A 24,249-nucleotide genomic window follows, 5' to 3' on the forward strand; every position below is an offset into this window, starting at 1 on the left:
CATAAAAGGTAACTTGGATGTTTTTACACTTAAGTATAACATTTATCAAAGGAGATTCTTTTTTCCTGGCTGCTTTAAAGCTCTCTAAAGCTGAGGATTTGTTGCTCATGCCTTGCTGCACAAACTGCATTCCTTTGTCACATGCATTTTTTTCTGCCATTTATTTAATTCACTGCCACTTTCTTACCTTACATACTCTACCCTCTATAGACTTAAAATCATCCACATGACCTTTCTTTAAATATACTACACATTGCTCAATGATCTTTAGAGTTGCTTTCTAACATCTAATGAACAAATCCTGTAAATGATATACCATAAATGATACACCAGTGTTTGCTTTAGCCTCAGGCATCTGATGACAGCCATGTAAAGGAAAATAATGAGTCATCTCTACTGCAAGGGAGTTTACAGAGAGCTGCTGATCCTTCAGCAGCCAAGTGTATTCATTACTTGGATTTCCCAGCAGGTAGGATAGACACTGGATCTGTTTGCACTTCTGCATCAGACATCCTTTTGGAGCCCTGTGAAATAAGATACAGAAATTTATAAAAATTCTCAAATACTTCAGAACAACTAAGTCTGAGATTATTTGTTGGAGTTTTACTATAAGATTCTTTCTACTCATTTCACCTCTCTGCTTTTCTTAATTTAAACTTTAATTATTAAACATGAATAGACAAGAGTGTAGACAATCCCAGAAAGCTACTGCCTATGACTTTGCCTGAAAGTGTTGGTTATTTTAATATTATTTTCCCTGTTCACATGGGAAGCAATTGTCTTTACAAACCAGACTGACATACCAGAGACGTGTTGCTGTGTACCTGTAGTATTGTATTTTTGGCATAACTTTCTCTAGATTTTCCCTAGCTTAAATGGTTCACTGAAACCATGCTAAGAGTCCTTCAGGCATGATTAATAGTGTATTATAGCCAGCCTTGGTCTGCTCTAAGTTAAAGGAACATTAAACACTTTTATGCATGACAGGTATTTGACAATGCCAGAGTAATAAAGCTTTTTTACACTACAAATATAATTCTGGTTTTGGAATCAGTTCAAGGTACTAATCTGGCTTAGATGAAGTAAATGCATAGATCTAGCTATACCATCTAAACTTTTGACTAGTAACTGATAAAAATTTGGCTTTAGTTTAAGATGCGTTGACCTAATTTTACTGGCCTCGAAGCCATTGAAACTTCAGAACATAATAGCAAAATGGGTCTCCAACCACTGTTTCAAAGGTCACTTAACATTGCATAGGCTGCCAATCCTCTTTGTAGACAGATGCCTAAACCATTACTTGCTAAACAGAAAAAACACCATGACAAAGCTAAAGGTGACTGCTGTGTGCTTTCCCTACAATAGGAACTGTGTGGAATCACATGTGAATTGTCCTTTAACACACTACGTTTCACACTGGAAACCTGACTCATCAGTTCAGGATACCATAGGACTACTCTGTGTCAGACTGGTAGTATGACAGATCTCAACTTCCTCATCCCTTTCAGGGAAGCAAAAACAGTGTTGTGCTTTTTTCTTTGTGTGTGTGTGGGCTTTTTTTTAATATTGATTAGACTCCACCTCACTGATATTCTTTTATTTTTTCACCTTTGAAAACCTAAGTATAAAAAAAGAGCAGCCAAAAACTAACTGAAATTTTGTACAGCTCATCTGAGAGCAAGAGGTTTGCTTCTCCTTACAGCTGTTGAATTTGAAAGATGATCTAGAATAGAATAATGGGGCTTTTTTTTTTGGCCATTTACATAGAGCAGCAAATAGAACACATACCAAAAAAAAAAAAACCCAAACCAAACAAGCTAGTAATTCCAAAATCATCTAGCAAACCTAAAAGCCTACACACTAGATAAAAGGTTTCCCACATTACAAGGGTAATGGAGCTTGTAAACTGTGGCTGTTCCTGCCTGATGAATGCACATATTGAGCCAGTTCTAGACTGATCTAGGAAACAAGATGATACTACTTGCCATTTCTCCTAAAATAGGTGGGAGGGAGAAGTAGAGCAGGAGCTCATTTGAGATAATCCCCATTTTGACTCATTTAGCACATTTGAAGAAGTATCTTAATTGCTTATACCACAGTCTCCCTGCTGCACCCATTTTCAAAGTGGTTGCTGATTAAAGCAGGAAGCTTTGAGGGAGCTTGTCTGATAATTCTTGTCAAACTGGAATTTCCAAACCCAGTGTGAAATAAAGAACTTTGTTCCTGCCCTTTTAACGGGCAAATTCCAGCTCTGCCCTGAGATTCAGAAGCACAGGTAGCACCAGCTCACACCTTGCTCTCGGTTACTTTGCATAACCCCTTTCATCACAGTGAAGTTCCCTATATTTGTGATGGCTAAAGTGGAATGTATTGTTTTGGGCAGAGCACTTTAAAGCGCTCACAGAGAAGTGTTATGGTATTAGAGGATATTTTTTTTCCCAGCTTGTGCCCAGGAGAAGTTCGTGTCAGTATACCAGATACTCTGATCAGAATAGGGCAGAATAGTTTCCACATGCTAAGCACTCCTAGCTTCTGACAACTTAAGTATGAGTTATTCCAGCTCAGACAACAATGTCATTAATCCTTTTTTCTTTCTTTTTTTTTTCTAATCTAATCTTTCTAAGACTCACTAAATACCTTTGCATTTTATATAGTTTATAAATTAATCTCTTTTACCATAGGAACAACCACTGAACCTTATCGTCTGTGCTAAACCCACACAGCCGAGCCGTAACACTGTTTGCTTGTGTAAGTGGCTCCATTTGTATTGAAAGTTTTAGCATTTGTTAGCCCAACTGTGAGCAGATGCTTGAACTGCAGTGTGTCAGCTGCATTCCTGTTCTGTGACATCCTCTTACTCTGTGCCCTTTCCCAGAGGAATCAGATTCAGGAGAGAGCAGTGTTAAAATAGCTGTTATTGAAATAGCTCATGAGAATTTATGAGGAGCTTGGTGTGCACAGGTTATGTGAGCGAGTGAAGTCTGCTGGATCCCCTGTTAAATATCCCCTGTTTCCATTTTACTAGCAGGCTTAATATTTCTGCTGAGTTGTTACCAGATATTTGAGCTGTTATCTTGAAACTGAAATTTTGGCATTGGTTTGTGTGTGATCTAATACTTTTAGATTAATGATTACACCTTCCTGGGACTTAGTATGATCACCTAGATGTGTAGTTTGTTTTTTTTTTTTAGTAGCATTGCAGAACTAGGTCTCTTAGTTGTGGGTAACCTTGGAGATATTTTAAAAGAGGTAGTCATTTTTCTGTGAGATATTTTCCATACTAGACCTCATTGTTGTGATTTTCTTTGTTCGTTTGTTTTCTCTCAGATAAAAAGCACAATAAACTGACCAAATCAGCTATACTGTTAAAAAAAAAGCACAAAAAAAAAAAGAAAAAAAAAAGAAAAAAAAAAGTATTTTATGGTAAGTGCCATCTTTTGTTAATGGGAGAGAGAAACTGCTATCCTCTATAACTGGAACAGAAGATAGGGGACTATAGAGCCAAACTGTCTGGCATACTACTCAAGCAAGAAGAATATCTCACAGAACATCTCTACTTCTACATTTATTCTGCATTTTTTTCCCAAAATGGTCTTTTTTACTTCTACACAATCTCTACTCTCGATCAAAAAGCTTTTCCTTGCTGTTTCAGTTGAGACATTTTTCCTGCCTCTCTCTGAGTCTTTCATGAACTTGCACTTGGAAAGCATTTTTTCTCATAAGCTTCTACTTCCTCATATCTCCCTTTCTGGAATAATTCTAAATTTGTATCTATTGCTAACCTCTATGAGATTTTTTTTTTTTTTTTGATACAGCTTGGGTGAATGACACTGTACAAAATGAAGTGCACTTGTCAAGAGGCAAACACTTTTTCACACAGTATCTACAGAGAGAGCTTTGACAAAGGAGGTCTCTCAGTGTTTAATTTCAACAAATATCTCCAGGCCAGAGAAACAAATCTCAATTATCTCCAGCAATAATAGAAGTAGTTAACATTTACCCCATTTCTTGATAATCTATGCTAGAAAAATGTGGCTATCTTCCTCCCCTCCAGCTGACATAAGAGATATGTTTGAGTGGTTTAAGTAAGAGAACTCCTGATTTCAGTGCTGGGAAGAGATTGCCAATAGCCACAGCAGGATACAACACCTACACACCGTGGTGGTGAGCATGGATCAGATGTTACCTACATGCACCACTGCACAGTGGAAATTTCAAACAGAAATTGGAGGCAAAGGCATTGAGGAAAGAGAAGTGCACACAAATGTGCATTGGATAACTTCAGTCAGCTAACATAATTCACAGATACGTAATAAAATATTACCCTGACCTTTTCACATTGCATTAAGCAAAAAGATTTCTTCTCTTGACTTTACTGGGAGCTAAGAGGAGTGGACACCAGTGCAAGTTAGTAGTTACTCTAGGTGAACTCCAAGACTTCCTTGTTCAATTGAAACTACAGGAAAATCCAGCTGATTTTGTAGTGGATCAGGATTTTACCCCAGAACAATGGGATGAAACAGAAAGCAGAAGTGGCTAAATTGTTGCTAATTGATATTGCAGAAAGTTATTTTTCTTTTGTTCTTAATTCCCCTTCTAATATGTGATTATTTTGGTAATGCAAATTGCCCTCTGTAGGATATGTAGTAATTCTGTGAAATGTGTGCAAATTAAACGCTTCTTTCGACGTGGAAAAACATCTGCCTCTGAATGAGTCATAATGCTCTGCATGGCAGCCTAACTTTGCAACCTAGTGTCCTAATAGGGCTAATTTTCACATCTGTGTTAACTTTTCAATCTGTATCTCTTGACTTTTCTTCTTTCAGGACTGTCTTTTTCTTTCTTTAGAAGCAGGGTAGGGAGGGAGGAGGGCCAGATTTACCAGGAATCATTGCAGGAAACAGTCAAATCTCTTTAAGTTCTTTACATTACCTGAGATTTGTGATGAAGCTCAGATTACATATGAGGTTTCCAAAAGATGCCAAAAATGACCCCATAGCTCTGTGTATTCATTGCTACTGTGACAGTGTGAGGAAAGAGGAACAAACTGTATCCTTCCAACTGATTTATAAAAAGTGATGGAAATCAGCCTTCTAGCAGAGGCCTTGAGAGGCAGTCCCAGGTTTAATCTGTGCTTTTGTTTCTGCATTGGCCCCTGAGTATGCACAAAGGAAAAAATAAAGTTTTCATGTATAGAATGCTCTGAGGAGCCACTAGCTCCATCAGTAGCACCAAACCTTCTAGAAACCCTGATTCCTAGCACACTGAGTTATTTTGCTTCTACATTTCAAGTTTCAGTGGAGGGGGCACAGCAAATTTAGGGTAAGATGTAACAAAATAAAGCCAGAAGAAAAAAAACACCATGCACATTTATCTACGTGCTTTAAATACTCTATAACTGATGGCTAACACAAGGTGCTTATCTTGTGACCACTATTATGGTTCCCCACCCACCCAGTGGTCTACCTTGAGTTTTTGCTTGCAGGGATTTCTCAGCTTTCAGAGACGTCCCAGCTGTGCTGAACCACCATCACACAGGCATCTCTGGCAAACTGGCACCACCTCCACTTTTCCTTAATAAACACACTGTAATTTGTAGGTGGTTCAGTACTTGCTAAAGGAACAGTTGAGTCATCCTAGTAGCCAAGGCAAGAACCTCTAAAACAGAGGTGTGGGAACAATTATAGCGCTCTCATAGTAAACCATACCTGCCTATGAATCAATACCCTGGGGCCCAAGTTTTCTTGCCTTAGCCCAAAAGCTTGTTGTTTGGCCTTAGTCCTGCAAGCTGCACAGCATCTGAGCACAAATCTCGCACTGGTAACAGCTTGCAGGCTGGGTGCTTAAATCAGCTGAAAAAATGACTAAAAAGATAAGATCAACTTAACGTACAAGGCCCTTAAAAAACCCTCCAAGTGACTGCCTCTTCTCTGTCTTCTTGAAGGAGGGTTCCTTTGAAGCATCTCCTCCGTTCTGGATGGAGTCGGTCTCGGTCGCTTGCTGCTCCCTGGAGTCTGGCTGCTCCCTGGTTTCCTGTTTGCTGCCTTTCTGCTTGCTCAGCTCCACTGTAGACTTCTTGTCTTTTGAACTCTCTTTGCTCTTTTGGCCCACAGGTTCACTTTCAGCTGGGGCAACTGGCCTCTCTGTGGAGGTTAATGTCTAAAGCAGTTTCAAACAATGGTTATTTTTAGTGTGAAATGTAAACATTTTGGAAGGCAATCTATAAATATATTAAAAAATGAAAGGCCACCTGGCAGGGAGAAATCCTGCTGTCCAACAGGTTTGCATTTACAGAGTTTGGGACAAACTCCTGCAGCCTTGGCTTAGGGAAGGACTCCCAGGGAGCTGACACAATTACTTACAAAGACTGCAAGCTCAAATCATCCCTGCACAGACTTACTTTATTTACACATATGTCTATGCTGAAGCTGTTTCAGGAGGCAGAGAATATGCATGGAAAGATGCACAGTCACAAACATCCACTGCCACCTGAGACTGCCAGCCTTTTGCATCCCAGGGTGTTAAAGCACCCAAAAAAAATATAAGGGAAAGATTTAGGACAGAAAAAAAAGTAAAAGAGACCATAAAGAAAAGGACAAAATAAAGTCTGCTGGAGAACCGCAACACTCCACCAAAAAAATAACAATGCAGGGTTTGGCTATGGAAGGCCACAGCATCATAGAAAATTTCATGTACAAGTGCAAAAGAAGAGATAACAAATATTCCAAAGACACAATGACAGAGCACCTGTTATAGCAAAGGAAAAGATTCTGAAACTCAGACAAATACGGGCTATGTTTGAAGTTCACAAGAGAAAAAACAGATATGGCAAACAAAGGATAAGACAAAGAAACTGTCACTGTTTACAGAGTAACAAATGACTAGCTATGGTTTTTCTAGGAGATCTGTTTGCAAATGTGCTTTTCTTTTTCTTATGCAAAAAAAAAAAAAATCTTATTGTGTTATTTATTAAAACAATAATTAAACTGGCACACACATCTACCGTGAAAAGCTGGAAATCTTACATCTTCCTGCAGGGCACAGCACAGAGCTTAATGTGTTATTTTTTCCAACTTCAGGGATTTTGCCATTAGCTTTGAAATATTTGGTAGTCCTCTAAATCTTAGGGTTATATATTTAAATGACAAGCTTAGCTTTCATTAAAAACAAATACGTTTTTAGATGTCATATTTTCAGAGAAAAACCTGAAAGCAGAAATTCTAGAGAAATACAATGCAAATACATCTCTCATGTCTATTAAAAAAAAAAAAAAACAAACCTCAAGACACTGTAATTTTGGGGAAACAAGAGTGAGAGAGGGTGGCAATACTACCACTGACGTTTTAAACTTGATTCACCTTTCTTCCCCAACTAATCTTCAAAAAGTCCCAACGTTTAAATTGTAGAACCTGCAACTATGTAATCCATTCAGTCTTGACCAGTTAGCTTGAGTCCCTGACAAAGTATTTGCTTGTATCTGATTATTTCTTTCTCCAAAGGACAGACAGATGTGGCTATATATTTACTTACAACTGGATTTTTCTTCTTTTAGACTTAAAAACCCCCAACCAGTCATGAAGCTAGTCTTTGCTCTAGTTCTGCAGGAGATACATGAAGACAGCACATGACACCCAGGGATGCAGGTGATCAGTAACCCCATATAGGCACCATCTGAATGTCAATAGTTTATTAAAGTAAATTCAATAATACAAGAGTAGAGGAGAACTCTCATCTGGGGCTGCACAAGCACTGCACACTGCCTGCATCTTGTTCACCTTGCTTCAGGAGAAAGACCTTCTTGGACACACTTCTGAGTGTGCAAGCTCTGCCCAGGGAGTTGTTGGATTCCCCAACACTGGGGAGTTTTAGGATCCAGCTATGCAGGGTTCTGGGCCATCTTGTCTAGACCATGCTTTTGCCAAGAATGGTTGGTCAAGGTAATCCTTGAAGTCCCTTCTAACCTGGTATTCTATGATTCTTTGCCAGCACAAGGATAAACAGAACTTCACAACCCCAAGTTTAATTCTGTCTCTCTGACTCATTTTAACTATCAGATGGGAAGTTCTCAGTTGCTGAACCTGTCAGTTAGTTTGACAAAATCCTTCTTACTCTTATTTGCCTTCATTTGCTTTTGAAATGTTTCTCTTAGGTACAATTGCAAATGTGAACATTCAATTCAAAAATAACCACAGTGCCCAGAATACTGCTGTGAGACTGCATACGTGTGAGAGATCACAGGTGCCAGAACAACTTCCAGCCCCTATTAACATTCTATGAAATCTGTGGGTTGACTCTGTGGGTGTAGAATCAGAGTCTTCTTCAGCACACATGTTTGATTGTGTAGGTGCCTCATAGTTACCCTACTGCAGCCAAATCTGAATAGGATGCAACAGGACTATTTCTGTGAGCAGGTTTTAGCCTTTGAAGTTAGTCAAACAAAACAGCTAAAAAATGTATTCATGACACATTTTCCAGGCAAAATAAGGAAAAAAAAAATCCAATCAGATAATCTCTTTGAGGTGTTTCATATTAACCTTGAAAGGCAGGAAATTGGCATATTTTATATTGATGGGAGCAGCTCAGGAAACACAAAGTGAAGCCTATGAATAATGAAACATGTTAATGTTTCTTATTCCAAAGGGTGATCTGCACCTGACAGATTGCTTTTGCCTCAGCACTAACAGTGCCACTAGGAAAAAAAAAAAAAAAGATTAACAGTATGGTACTTTTCCCCATAGTGTTACAGAAGACCTTGTTGCAAGGCTGCTATTCAAGTGTAAAAAGGCAGATCCCTACATTTCTGCAGGTTCTGGATCACTGTTGTAATGCACTTCTATTGCATACAGAATGGCAGTGATGGAATGTGAAGAAGAATCACAGCACTCCAGAGCTGCAATAGCACAATTTAAGAAGATTATTTCACAGAAATCCTAATAAAGAAAAAAGTCATCAGCAGATACAGTCTTCTATGAACTCTTCTGTCTAATAAAACTGTGCTAATTTACACCAGCACAAGGAAAAGATGACTAATAAGTTGAGTTAAAAAAAAATTGAAGGAAACTGGCTGATAATTAAAATAATAAGTGGAGCCATGTCTGTAACTTCTAGTCATTTACTCAGATCATTTCACGAAGCTGTAGTATGAAAGAAGCAATAAATGTCATTAGACCTTCTATATTTGGGATGCTTTTAGAGACAGAATTCATAAAGATTAATCTTAGTATCATGTGACATCAGGAAAACAGGAAGAGGGACAAAATACTTTTAACATTAATTAAAAGGGAAAATAAAAAAGGAAATTCTGGAAGGTCAATTTTCAGTACAGCTTCAGTTTTGCTCTTAGGTCAAAAGAAGCTCTATATCCATATATAGAGCCTGTGTGTAATCCCTTATTACTGAATGTAATTACTTGGGATATCTTGACTTGCAGTGGAGGAGGGTTTGACTCAGAAAAAAATATTTGCATTTCTAATGAAAATGTGATGTTTCTGAAGCATTTTTAAAGCCATAAAGAATATAATGCCAAGGTTGCGTCTCTGAAGTTTTGGGTTAGATTTTATGAACACAGAATGAACAAAAGCAGAATACACAAAAAAATTATTTCCTGGCTTTTGTTAAAATACAGTGAATGGTTTTCATTCTCACTTTCATTTCTCCTTAGAGTTTCCACCTAAATGATCATTCCTCAGCAGACAAGTAAATCAGCAAAGTAAATTTTTTCTAGCTGTGTGTATTTAGTTTCACTACCTAAGCCAAGGTACATGCAGAAAGTAAAGTAATAGCAAGAGGGATAGGAATAAAACGAACAAACCCCCACTAATTGTAAGAAAATGAACACACCTGGACAAAAGCATTAAAAACAAATAAACAAAACCAAAAAAAACTAATAGTAGCCCTTCAAAACCTTGTTTAATAGTATTAATAGGTAAAATAGACAAGAAATATGTACACGTATGAAGCACAGTGAGCATGTAGCACTTTTATTTCTGTGATTTTTACATTTAAAAATCTAAAGTTGTTTGTATGGAAATAGGTGGCAACAACCCATCACCAGAAGAAGAGAAAATCCAGAGACTTACTTGGTGACTGGGGCTTGGGCCATTTACCTCTTCTGAACTGGTTGTCCATCCATCACCCTTGACTGACTAAAATAACAAAGGATTATAGGACTTCTAACCGAGTTCCTGTTTGAGGCATTAATTCAGCATGAAAACCTGTGAAGTTTGCTTTAAGGTTGCTCTTCGCAACACTAAACCAAAACCAGACACTTCAGAAACTCTGCCAACACTTCTGAAACACCCACATCTTCTAGGTAGACTTTTCCTAGTTCTTGCCTCTGTGAAGTGATTATCTCTGGCAAGTCAATTTTCCCATTAAGACCTGAGAAATATGAATGAGGTCTCAGTGGACCAGAGATCCTATCAGCCAGTAAACAACACAGTGCTATCAGCCCTGCCACTGTAGTTTTCTAGGAAAGAGCTTTTCCTTGCTTTGCAGAGGCAAATCAGTCTTACAAAATCTAGTGGGACTTCCTTTCTATTTAATGATCCTACCAAGTGCATATCTTGTGAATAATTAAAACCCCCTCAGCTTCATGGATATATTTTGATATTTTACCATCAGCATTCATTTTTCACAAGTTTTGTTTTCCTGTTTATGCCTTCTCTTTCTACACATCTAGGTAATGGCCCTTCTTGGTGCCCAGTCTTCCCAGCCCAGATAATCAGGGCAGGCCCTGAGGTGGAGTCGCCAGCAGATCATTCTAAGCAAACCTTGACTCTGAAATGTGTCTTTAAGGTCCAACCTTCCACCTAGGCTTAAAAATGAGAAAAAACCTGTTTGGCATAAAAAGCTCAGCTCGATGAGAAGCAATTATGAGATTTGTGACAAGGGTTAGTTAAAATTATTACTATATTAAGAAACAAAAGGAGTAGTATGCACACGTCTAATTAAAAAGCGTGTCAGAGGGTTCAATGTGGCATTCTCCTGAGTGCCATATAATCCACAAGAGCTTAGCAGAAAAGCACAAAATAAACTCCAGAATTTCAAAGCCCCCAAATTTAAATGTCATTTTTCATTGCATAAGTTCAATGAAAACAATGAAAGGATGTGACTTTTGTTCTAAAGATAGATCAGGCGGGTTTGTGGTTTTCTGCAGCTTGTAGATTTGTTACTTGAAGCACAGCAGCATCATCTTGATCGTATGTATGATGTTGCTGCCAGGACCTATCTCATACTCTGATTTTCCTATAAAACCACAGAAAATCAATACATAGCAGTAGCACGAGAGAAGACTATAGCACTCCATGACAAATCATTATTTGTCACAAATGGTGGGAAAAAATCTCTTTCTGGAACATACTGCTGCATGGTCTCTTGCATGTTTATGCTCATGACTCTTTATCTGTACAAGAGGTTGCAGAAATGGAAGGGAGGAAGCACAGTGCGGTCTGTCTTAACATTACAGGATAGAAACTCAGTCCAGAGTGTATGAAGAGGTATTGTGATAAGATCTGGTTTGCATTTCTATTTCAGCAAATCTTTAAATGTCTTCATAAAGGAAAAAAAAATTGTTGTAACAGCAAGCACTTTGTTACTTTTTTTCCCAAGGGAAATAAAAAGAATAAACTGTGCTTTAGCCAACCTTTATTAATATATCTTTTTGTTTTGTTTTGTTTTAAAGCCAGAACACAAATTACAAAGTAAAGACCTTGAAGTCTTGTCTACATGAAGTTCCCTCTTGCCTTCAGTAAAACGTGTACGTAATGATCACAAGGATTTCTCTCTAGAGCACTACTGACCTCTTGTCCTTGCCTTTGGTTATTTAGAATTGCTGCTGCTGAAAGCTTCTTGAAAGGGTTTTCTGCCTTCTGCAGCACTAAGGGTGGATCAGCATATCATTAAATGGAGGAGGATAGGGACAAGCATTAGGTTTGCTACGTTTTCATGAATAATGAAGGAAAATTAAGTTGGGAGACATGAAATAGTTATTCTCAAATCCAAATGGCATTTGTTATGTCGAAATTTACATGAGGAAGAAGGCTAGCACACACACTGCTGGCAATTTGGAAAAAACCTGGTTTTGTTATTCCAGGAGGATATATTCTCCTTGAGAGAATATTCATTAACCCAGAAATAGGACATTTTATTTGCAGAGACCATACTCAATGCCATCTCAGACCAACCATGCTGCCAGTCTACTTTCCGGCTGAGGACAAGGACTACAGCCTCAGTTTAAAGTTGGCAATTCTGATCATGATGATTAAAAAAAAAAAAAAAAAGCATCATTTTTACACCTTTCTTGTCTCCACAAAATATCTAATTTTGAAGAGATTTATCTTACTTAGCTTTACATCTCTCTATATTCCATGGAGAAAAGCAGAAACATTCAGGTCTCACATCATCTGACATGTCCTCAATACTAAGGAGCTCTCAGACCTGCTCACCTCTAACTGGTACCCTTAAAGGGAACCTGGCATAACTAGCTCAGAAGCATCCACTGCTGTCAAGACATGTGCATTGGGTCTGATAAATGATAAGATAGCTGTTTGGTTTTGATTAACGAGGCATGAGTAACTTTCATCCGGAAGCACAAGACTTCACATTCACATAGGTGTGGCTTAGATAAAAGAGCAGTGGTATTTCTTCATCTCTTACTGAATCACAGGGCTTTAAACTAATACTTTGTGCCTTTCTATAATTTCCCAATAGCTTTTTTTAGCATTAGTTAACCCTCTCCCATGTTAACCACAGCAGTGAGTTTCGTGACCCTTGTAATTGCAAACAATTCATCACAAATAAGAAGAGATGTCTGTAATGAGCAAATCAGCAGGCAGCCTTTGAGATATACACTGTCTTTTCCAAAGTAAATTACCCCTAGCTTTCAGGATGCCTGTACTTGTGTCAGTAGTGACAACTATGGTGCTATGGATCTAAATGTCTTGCAGTCAGACTACTCTTGTGCTCTCTGAGCAGAGCACATCATGACTGAGGCACATGAAGAATAACTAACTTGCCTGTCTGAGGCTTACAAAAGACTGAAGTGGAATTAAACTTAGTTTTGGAGTCCCAGACTTGAATCCCAAGAGGATAAGCTACCTTGTCTTAGACACTTGGGTGGCTGACCCATGTAACATAGCTGTGGATGTTATCAGAATACTTTAGGATCATCTTCTGCAGGAGGAAGAGAAACCCAATAAACAATCTTATTAATGTAAAATTACAAGCCAATATCTTTTTGTAGCCAGAGCAATTATACACCTATTGCCAGAATGGAGGCTAAATAATAAAGTGTATCAGTAAACAGAAGCCTGGATTTTATCAAAGAAGTCCTGCCACATTCCTTCTCACCGACAGGCATGGTTTGTTTCAGAGACCATAAGTACCTGTGCTTAGTGAGATTCTATCTTACAAGAATTCACGGCCTGCTCCACCTGCAACAAGGAAGAAGTGCTCCAAGAGCACCTGCTGGCTGGCTGAGTGACCTGCCTCACATGGATGGCATGGTTTGTACAGGCTCTGATGTCACTTCAAGGCATTTTCCCACACCTCCAGGAATCTCTTTCCCCACTGTCACCTGTGGGAGGTGGAACACCACAAGGTACATCCAGGTATTGGCTGAGGCTGGTCCAGATTTGCAGGTGAAAGAGGTTGAAGAGATGCAAACACAAGAAGACATAATTTTATCCCCAGTGCCTCACTTAAGAGGTGCTAAGGACTGAGGTCCTCACACAGGTAGAAGGTGCAAGGGGTTGGGCTGATATCAGACCCTTTACTGTGCATCTCAAATGTACATTTATGCTGTGGCCAGAGCTGCAGTGTAAACTCTCATATGTTTGAGTTAGTTTTAAATTAACTAGGGTTAGCAGGAAGAGAAGACCAATGACATTAGCATGAGAACTGGGGAGGCTGCAAATGGTAGCCCCCCAAAACGTGCAAATTGCTCTGCACTGAGCTCCATGGTGCCAGAATTATGCTGCTTCCAGTCCATGGGCTGGCAATTGCAAAGCTGGCTCCACAATTCCTCCACTTTATGGCTGTTACTGTAGAGTAGCCAGACCTCAAGACAAAACTACGGTAAAAAGTGACCTTTTATGACTGGAAATTATACCTTCCAGGAGACAGGCTGCCAGTACAGCTATTCTGAGCAGAAGTGCCCTATTAGACAACTCTGAAGTACTTAGTTCTCAGCCCCATAGAACTGGAGCTTATCTGTCTTTTCCTTGTGAGGAAAAATCAAGCCTGTGTTGGAGTCTCAAACATTTTGTGCATTTTCAGCACTTACAACTAGTTTCAAAGCTTTACAGAAGCTACTTGCTTAGTAGTGGCTTAGAATCCTTCTGTCTGCCTTAGGAATGAGAAACACTGACTGAAGCTGTAGGGCAGCTACATAGCTCTGACTGTGTGTAACAGCATGGCATTGATCCAGTAATCCAGAAGTTTTTCAGAGGAAACAGCCTGGGACACACTTCAAGGACAATAAATTTACTAAAATAATCCACAATCTGCTTGGAAATTGATGGCCAAAAGTCGAGCAGATGAATACTAGAGGTTTCAAAAAGCTGCAAAACTAGTTACACAGTTAATACAGCTGTTTCCTGGATAGGCTGAAGTTTGCCTACACACTAATTCTCTCTTTCTAGGCCAAAATCTGGATTTAACTCCTGCCCTGATTAGGGCAGTGTAACATTTACTGCTTTTAACACACTTCTGTTTATTTCCATGGTGACTAATGTGGATGTGGAATAGCTTTGGTTTTTTTAATCAATGCTGGTTTTTTTGGTAGGCTGAGATGATCTGAAATTCTGTTTGAAACAGATGTTATTCCTTAATATACACTGGCCCTGAGTCACCTTCTGCATGCCCAGAATGTACCATGGTGACAATCCTCTATGCAGGATGACCACAAGTCTCCCTGGATTTAGAAAAAAGGTTGAGATTTTCCCAAAGTGACTAATTTTATAAAATTTTATGTGGGTGCAAAGTTCTTGGCTGATACTAAGAATTTTAGCTTGGATCCTCAAATACACTGGAATGGCTATGCAGTAAAATAACTCTGAAGAACAAAAAGTGTGTTGAGCTGAAGATAGCCCAATCTATCTTCAGCTCAAACTCCAATATTTTGGAAATAATAATAAAAAAAAAAAAAAATCAGGATTTGGGAGGTTGTATGTACCTTCTGTGAGCTGACTTACAAATTTTAACCTTTGGCAATGTGACTGTTCACAGCTGTATGTACCAGCAAGCACCTGTGAGTAGCCAGCCTGGGCTATTTATTGCATTGTGCTGTAAGAAATTACATTTTTAAAATTTTAATGCATAAGCTACTCTGACACCCACACCCATGTAGCTGCCTGAAAACAGAAGAGCATTGATTAAAAATAGAAATCTTCCATACACATTTGTAAACCATGCCAAAATAGATCAATTACTACAGAAATCCTCAAGGCCTGCTACAATTTTAAACAGAGAAGTGTTAATTCTAGACTTAGGTTATTTTCTTTCTTGGCCACTTTTCTGAACTCTTTTGAGGAAGAGAGTCTGGCTGTTGCTAGCACACAAAAGCATCAGGACAACTTCATGCCTATAACCACAGGATGACAGCAAGCCACCTTATCACCTTGGTGGTTTCCTTCCTCTCTCCAGTGTTCTGGGAATGAGGATTAGATTCTACTTTGTGTCTTTAATTTTTCTATCTCATGTGTCATTAGCAATTGTATCCTATTACCTGCCAGTTTAGCCAGCCTAAAGCTGTCAAAAAAATAAAATAAATGTTTCACTACCGAAAATATACCTCCCTGAAGCAAGCCCAGGACTTAGAAAGGCACAGAGCTGGGACAGCAGTGCTGCCGTGGCTGGGAGTTAACACACCTGTAGGCACATCTCGCATCACCCCGAGGAAGCTGTTTGTGAAACTGAAGGCTTCTTCGGTGGCACTTACGAATGCTACTGTGGCATTCCCCTTTTCAAAAGTCACGGGTCACCTCGATGCGGGAAAGACGGGTCGGAGCCCAGGGAGCTGTGGCAGCCCCGGGGCCGTTCCCAGGCGAGCCACGAGAGGGAGATGCAGAACGCGAGATGCGCGGGGGGACCGGGGCGGGGGGGAAGCCAGGGGGGAAGCCAGGGGGGACCAGGGCCGGGACCCGGGGCAGGCATCAGTGGAGGCTGCGGGGGCAATGGGCTGAGGGGTGAGCGTGCAAGATATCCACATATCTGTGGAAATTGGCACAGCTTCACCCTTGGACTCTCACAGATGCTAATTTTAGAAGGATTTTTAAAGACACCGCCCCATCTCCATCAAGCCTTAATGGGAGCACATCACTGAATTCTGGAAACGCAGTGTCTTTGCTTACCAGTTTAAAAAACTTCCTCAGGTTTGCTTTAGGAGTTTTACTTTCTTCTCTTCTAGGTTTCACTTCTGTGGCTTCTGGGCTCATATTCTCATCTTTGTCAGGAGTCACAGCTTCCAAAGGCACATCTGCTTTTTCATTGCTCATAATCTCTGCTTCATCTGATGCGTTCTGATGTTATTTTTGGAAGATATTGACAAAGTGGAAAAGATAGTCAGACTGAATCAATAAGGGTTTTTTGCTTGTTTGTTTTTAAAGAGGTTATCATCAAGGCGCTTCATCAGTGTGGTTTGGAACATCATGGACAACTGTGGTGTGAAAGCATTCTCAGCACCCCTGTAACTAGCCAGGTTTCTTCAGGAAGCTGATTCATTCCAACTCAAAGTAGTATATGAGCTGGTGGGACTTTAAGCACTTGTTTAAACTGAAGAAATAGCCTTTCTTGTACCACAGTACCAGTTCCCAAACACAATAATTGATCTTTGATTATGCTTTTTGCTTGAGCAAAAAGATTTACAGTGGTATCTGCCATGAGCAGATGACATGCAGCTAAAAGCAGTACAAGCAAGAATGATCATACCCAGGAGTATGCATAAAAAATAAAGAATTGAATTAAGTAATTAAAACACACCATGGACTTCATTAATTGTTAAAGCTCTGTTTAGCACCCTTCTTAGAGAGTGAAAAAAGTGCAACGTTCCAGCCACAGCGTTCTTAGACTGGTCACATTCACAGCACTAGCTCCTCTTCCCAGTTGCAAAGATATAAATGACTTCTTGAGGTACAAGGTAATTAAGTAGCTCATCTATTACTTCATTTAATCTCATGGGTCACAGTCACCCTCTTTGATAGTGTTGACCTTCTTCTGAGTTCAAGAAAAGCTGCTGGGTACTCAGCAACATTGCCTTTGTAGAAGGATTTTGGGTCCCACTGAGCTTTTGTGAATTACCAGAAAGTTCCTTCTACTATAAGAGTACTTAAATCACAGGCATGTGGTTTGTAAATTCCTCTGAAATATGGATCCCCATAAGATTTATTGATTAATCTCCTGCATGTCTCATTCCACAGCCTTCTCAGGCTGTCCTGGGAATGCTGGATGTGTTTAAGTGAGCCAGACCTGTGCAGAGCAGAATACGAGAGCAGGAGGCACAGTTCTGCTATAGGAGGTGGAGATACAGCTGAACTTGCATTTCCTTAGCTGACTATTCTGCCTTTTATAAGTGCCCTGGCAGATAACACTCTCCTGTCCTCTCAAGAACTGCTAATTAATTCCCATCCCATTGTAACTGCATAAAAAAGTGTTTGCTTTCTGCCATGAAAAGGGGCTAATATGCTAATAACCAGGTAATTTGACGTGGGACAAGCCCTTTGTCGCTTTGCAGCCTATAGCAGAGAGGTGAAGAACATTGGAAATCCAGGATGTTACATCCTCAGCCTTCAGTACTAAATCAAACAGAAGCAGTTACCCCAGGTACTGGCATTTCAACACATACTGCTGCTTAAAAATACAGCACAGTTCCAACTGAAATGTGTGCTGTGGTTACTGGAGGCAAGAACTGCTGTATATAAATCCCAGAAGGACATTTCACAATTTTTACATGTACTTACAAGTCTTCACACATAATTCATACTCATGGTTATTTTGACCAAATTAATTTTGGCCACATGAACACAAGGAGAATTTAAGAGACAATGCCATAGATTCACTCCAGCCCCAGCTCCTGACTGAGAGTGGCAAAGAATGGATGCCTCCTGCAGCAGCAACTTGCAGTACTACTGCCCTCATATGCTTTTAATTTTGGTTTCAAAATAGTGATTCTCATGTAGTATCTTTGGTTTAGTAGCCCCTAATAGATTTTTTATTTTCCCTACAGAAATTTAGCTCAGCATTTTCTGAGCTGATATAAGTTCCTGACTTCCAGTAGCACTCTATGACAACGGGTTCTACAGCTAGGCTATGATTTTTTTTATTATGTATTTTACTTTTATTTGTCATTAAATATTTTTATTTGATACTCCACTGCTTTTATTTTGAACAATGACAGATCTTTCCTGTTCACCTTTTGTGTAACGGTAGTCATTCTGTATGCTGCTGTCATCTTCCTTGCTGTCAGCCAAAAACCCCAAATAATCCTAATTTATGTAGTTCTTCATACAGAAGCCATTCACTATATTTATGTGGTTTTCTCTCAGCATTTTGCCTTTTAGTTCCATCGTATTCTTTCAGTTGAAGTGGACCCCACATGCAACATGGGAACTCACCACAGACTTAGCAGCATGAGAGGTTTTGCTTTGTTCTTTACTCCTCTTTTGTGGAAGAAATGAATATTTTGGGGGTGGGGCAGAGGGAGAATAATGATGAGGAAATAAATATTCCTTGTCCCCTGCTGTCTGAGATGACTGCAGCACAGGCTGATTCTCCATGGAATTGCAGATTTAATTTATATTTATGAACATTGTTGAGATAATCAATCTATAATATTTTTAATCTATATCGCTGCCTATTCACACATACCTGTAATCAATTCACCATCTACTTGCTTGAAGGAAATGATTCATTGCATGAGTTGAAACAGTGGCTCAATAAAGCAGCAACCTAGCTTCTGGGAGCTCATCATTCAAAGATTACGGTTTGGGATCATATTACTGCTACATGGTTACAGCTGCAACCTAAATGAGTTTTGTCTCGCAAGCTATGTCTATGCAATGGTGTTAGTGTCACTACCGATAACAAATGCATCCCGGGGCAAAATGCCAAACTCTGAAAAGCACTGTCTATTTAAATAAAGAAGAGAGATAACTGATAGTCAGCTATTCAGAAAGATTGATTTGTCTGAAGTAATCAGTGACTTTTTGTACATTTCTCGATGGATTCCACAGAAGGCCTCAGGAAAGTTTAAATCCTGGTTTAGAATAACTTTTTTTTTTTTTTTAATTTATTAATTTAATTTAGGTACACAATGTACCAAAGGCAGTTACTCTGATTTGCCATATCAAAGTTGTTGCAGAGCTTACAGGTTATCATCTTAGGCTTGCTATTAAAAATGTTATGATAAATTTCTTGTAACTATTACCAGGGGTCTCTCTTGTATACCCATCTCCCTCTGTAGGATTGAATTGACTAATGCTGTAGATTTTCCTTTATAATTTTATGATCTCAAAAGCATCTCTGGAGGCCTAATCCAGCTTCCTGCATAATGTTGCTGAGAAACTTTTCAAGTTGAGCATTTAATATTTCCAAGACTGGAGGTTCCACAATTTCTGTGCAATCAGGTAAAGGAATTCAGGCATGCTGGGACATAAGGAAACTCAAGAGACATCACAAAATCCTCTTCTAAGACTGCTCAAGGTGGCAGATTCCTGGAGACTGGTAACACATGACATGGTATATTGCATACTTCAGGGAGACAGAGAATGCCATAGTCTCTTGGTAGATGGGAAAATTCCTTACAGCAAAGAAGGTTTCTGTTATACTTTTAAGAACAGAGTTTTCATTTTCCCCCATTTCTCTTAAGAAACTAGGAAAAAAATAATCCAACTGTGCATTCAGGAGAATCACCAAGGTGTTTGTGGAAGGAAATGAAAGTGTAACAGGAAGAGCCTGACAAAGATGAGGTCAATAAAATTTTAATGATGTTACATTAACCTAAACTGTTCTCTAGAGCAATGGGCTCAGTTTCTTTACTTCACCTGAGAGAAAAGCAAAAGTTACATCAAGTTTTGTGACTAGTTTTGGGAAGAAACTGCAATTTGTGTATAATAATTTGCAAACAGCCCAGCTCTATCAGCTTCACGAGTCTTTGATGCATAAACATTCTCCTTATACCTATAAATTTCATCAACTGAGATTGCTGGATCCAGGGGTTCAAATTCTGCCTCCAGTTTCCTTAGACACAAATGATAATAAATTCAGCCTAAGTCAGCAGCTATTTTTGTTATGCACCACAGAGACAGAAGTGCTGCTGGGTTATTTTATTTAATTTTATTTTAAAGGCACTCTGCCAAGCTTAGAAAGCATTTCAAGATATATTTGTTTGAAGAAAGATGAGTGTCATCCTTTGCTCTTTCTATTACAGAGCAGAGTTACCTTTGGTTTTTTGTTGTTGTTGTTGGTTTTTGGGATTTTTTTTGAGAATAATCTTCTAATTTGCCTTTGCTAGTTGTGTCTTCAAAGAGTATTTTCTGAGGCTTTTTACTTCACTGTGTTTGGGAAGCATTCTCTCATCTTTTAAATGACAGCATCCCTAGTTTTTTTTTTTCCCTCAGTAATAAGCTTACTTGAAACAGTTGTGGTGCAAAGTTTTTGTCTGCTTTGAGTCATCTTTGGGTTCCTACTAACCCTCCTGTTGTTTTGGGGAAGTATCACTACACCATTACACTACACCTAGGCTCCACAAAAATTGTTAACTCACAAAGGTGTGAGTTAGATTTTGACCTTGATAACTTTTGATAGGTGTCTTCCTGTTGCTTGCTCCATCTTATCTCGAAATTGTGGTAAACATTATACCCTGCTTTGATTTTGTGCTGGAGTCTGAACTGGCACACTCCACTGCATTTCATTAGCCACAGGAAAAAGTTCTTCTGGTTTTCTTGTATCATACCTTTTTTTTTTTTTTTTATGAGCAGTTTTTCTTTTACCTTAACACTGTATAGGCGAAATGACCTCTTGCTCAAAAAATTTCCACTTAAAAGAGCAGTTATGCTTGAGATCTGTTCCTGCCACTCATAGACTCGCAGGCAGGAAGCAGGAGGGTTAGAGAGACTTTAGCTCACCTTCCTACCCTCCTTTGCCAACACAAAGATGACAGATGTTGCTGCAGTTAAGGTAGCTTGGCTTTAACCCTAATATGCTCTCAGACCTCCACCCTGAAGTCCCTTGTGACCTGCAGCTGCTGCCTGAAGGTGCCACTCAGCAGATCTTGGGCTATGACATCTCAGAATATTAACCAGTTCATATTTGCCACTGTCAGTTTATGGTTAAACACACTGGATTGTGAAGAGCCCACGAGCATGGTTCTGACTCACAAATCCTATTGGTTTTATTCACTGGGTTGAGGAGGTGAGAGACCCTCCCTGTTGTAAGGCTGGCAGCTATGCCAGTGGTCAGGCTGTGAAATAGCTCCCCAAAGCCCATTGCTTATTGTCCTCTTCACTCTCTCAACCAGGGGAAATCTCTTTCAAGTTCCTTCATCCATTTACACAGCAAAACCCATCCAGAATCTCCTTTCCCCTGCCTGACAGGTGGTATATTTCAGTACAGGAACAGGTAAGCTACTTTGGGAGCTTGGTAAATCCTGGATAGTTTGAACATTTATCTTACACACTCCACCCAAATCTTTGCTTTCCTGAGGCGGAGTATGGCTGCAGACTCAAGCTATAAAAAGTGTTATTCTGCTTCCCTTAATAGTTAACCAGTTTGTGGTTTGTATTACCAGTGCATGAAGTAAAAAAGGCATGACTTTCTGTGTTTGTATGGCAACAGAATTGCTACAGCTTAAAAAAATAAAATTAAAAAGCTGCACTTTTAAAGATAATTCACAGAGCAGTCTAAATAATATTCCCTCAGTCACTTTCTTCCCTCATTTACTGGCATGCTTTGATCAGATATAAATGAAGTGCCATGTTTTTCTGCTCTGATCAGGTATCTACAAGGTCTTGAAACTAGGTTTCCAACACAAATATGTGAAATTACTAACTGCAATTTTCTATTCATATTCCTTAGTATTTGAGGAAAAAAAAAGAAACAACAAAACCAACCCAAAACAAATTAGGATGACAAACAGTTGAGTAACAGTTATGAGAATTCTTGTGCAGACTGTTCAGGAAACAGGACAAATACAATCAAAGTGGTTTCCATTTGAGAAGTTGAATAAGGATTTTTCTTCCTTTTACATATTTATTTGTCTGTAGTCAGAGCATAACTGCAATGTGTTGACAGGCACTTCATTAGCTTTACTTTGAAGTGAAAGCTCATCAGAAGGTAGATATTTAAGAGATTGCCTGGAAAGAGAGAAGCTGGATCTGAATTGTGGATGTACTGAGGGTTGTCATTGCTATTTTTTAGTTCAAAAGAAAAACTACACACCACTCTGAATTGTGCATCTATTTAGAATAGTTGCCAGTGTTGATTCTCTATCCTAGCAAAAGGGTAGTACACTAAGTGTGCCAGAAAGAAAGATAGAATCACTGCAGAAAACAAACAAACAAACAAACACAAACTTCAAACCAAGATGAGTTTCAGGCTAACCTGTACTCTAAGGACTTTTTTTTTTTTTTTTTTAACATCTATCCTCATTTTTTTTAGCTTCAAGGTCACTATATCTTTCATCAAAGGAAATATAATATCATTCTCTGTCAAGAAAATCCAGTAAAGCAACATCAGCCTTTTATAAGTAAGGTTTCAACACTCAAGCAGGCAGATTTTTTTTCCCCAAAAAAATCTCTAGAACCAAATCCAGTTCTCCACTGCAGAAATATACTCCAGAAAATTTACAAAAAAGTTTGGTCTCATCATGATTCCACACCCAAGGATTTCTACCTAAGCAGCAACAGGCTCATTTAACAAAGCTCAGATTTCACATACTATTGTAGTTAGGTGCATTTGCATAAATGATTTAACTAGCTCTTAATATTTTTTGAAGCAACAAAAACATCCATGGAGTTGTAGAGAGTGCTTTGCAACACTACCTATTCACTGACCCGAGCAGATGATGCTTAGCTAATATTGTGAACAAACAGAAGTAAAAGACAGTTCTGGTTGAAGGTTTTTAGCTGAGAGGTCTGAGATACCAGGACTTCTCATGAAGATTGCTATTCAGGTTAAATAAACACAAAGTAGGCAACTAAACCTAGAGTAACTTAGCTATAATGCCAGCTATGGGGAGCTGACGTTTACTGTGGACAGAACTCACATTATACAGAGCAATAAAATATTTATAACTATATTCATTTGGGTTAATCTTCCAAGATAAGGTTTCAAAATCAGATTTGAAATCCAACAGAATCAGATTTGATTTTTTTACAAACAGCCATCACCACGAATTTCACCTCCACAGGAGTGTTTATCATTACTTTTCTACAAGAAAACGTTCCCTTTTTACATGCTTTTTCAAATACAAAAGACATTGTTACTTCATTATGAAATGACTGAATCTCAGACTAGACTTATTACTCTGGGTTTTACACTGAAACTGCATACAACCATCTGCCAGAAAGCTTTTTTTCCCCCCTCACTTCATGCTGATGTTCAGCACACTTCCTGCTTCCCATCTTTTTTTCAAGTAAGCCAGACTACTCAAAGGAGGAGGCTTCTGTAGCAATAACTATATAAAACCTCTCCCTCTCCCTCTTCTACAACTTCCCTTTCATTAAGTACCTGAAAATTGTCTCAAGCAGCAAATGTTTCAATCTTAGATTATTTTCAAGCATATTTACTCTGTAAATATCTAAGCGACTTCTTTTGTCTTTTTTTTTTTTTTTTTAATGTAGGTAACATGTCCAAACTGTATCTCCAGTATCACTGCTCTGCAGGGAAAATACAGCTAAAGAAGCTGCAGGGCAAGCTGCTCACTCAGCATCTGTGTGTTTGGAAGGAGCTCATTTCTGGGATTTGAACTTGAACAGCAGCCCAGAAAAGCAGTTATTCAACATACAGTGAATCAGTAAAATTTAATACAGCTCTTCTCTTAAATGAAACAAGAAAATAATAAACCTTCAGTTTATAAACTACTAAGGATCATGGAAACAGGAACCATGTTTTCAAAGCTAGTCCTAGTTTTAGTTAAAATCATTATTTAACCTGAGGAAACATGTGTCTTCCCATTCTGGGATAAAACTTCTGCTGTTGAGGAAGAATACAACTACCGGATTCCAGGTTTTCAGATATTTAGAACTCAAGCAA

The 24,249-nt window shown here is 38.9% G+C and overlaps 1 protein-coding gene across 1 annotated transcript in view; it reads right to left on the reverse strand.

Annotated features, from left to right (window-relative positions):
- Window positions 1-448: 448 nt before the first annotated feature.
- BCAS1 (brain enriched myelin associated protein 1) overlaps window positions 449-24,249 on the reverse strand; it is a 48,138-nt gene continuing 24,337 nt past the window's right edge. Inside the window, exons 9-12 of the mRNA XM_054392046.1 lie at window positions 16,353-16,520; window positions 10,080-10,145; window positions 5,893-6,159; window positions 449-524 (exon numbers count right to left, since the gene is read on the reverse strand). Coding sequence (XP_054248021.1) covers window positions 450-524; window positions 5,893-6,159; window positions 10,080-10,145; window positions 16,353-16,520 — 576 coding nt within the window. The 3' untranslated portion in view covers window position 449. The remainder of the gene's footprint in view (window positions 525-5,892; window positions 6,160-10,079; window positions 10,146-16,352; window positions 16,521-24,249) is intronic.

Source organism: Indicator indicator, chromosome 24 (assembly GCF_027791375.1).
Source record: "Indicator indicator isolate 239-I01 chromosome 24, UM_Iind_1.1, whole genome shotgun sequence".
NCBI lineage: Eukaryota > Metazoa > Chordata > Aves > Piciformes > Indicatoridae > Indicator > Indicator indicator.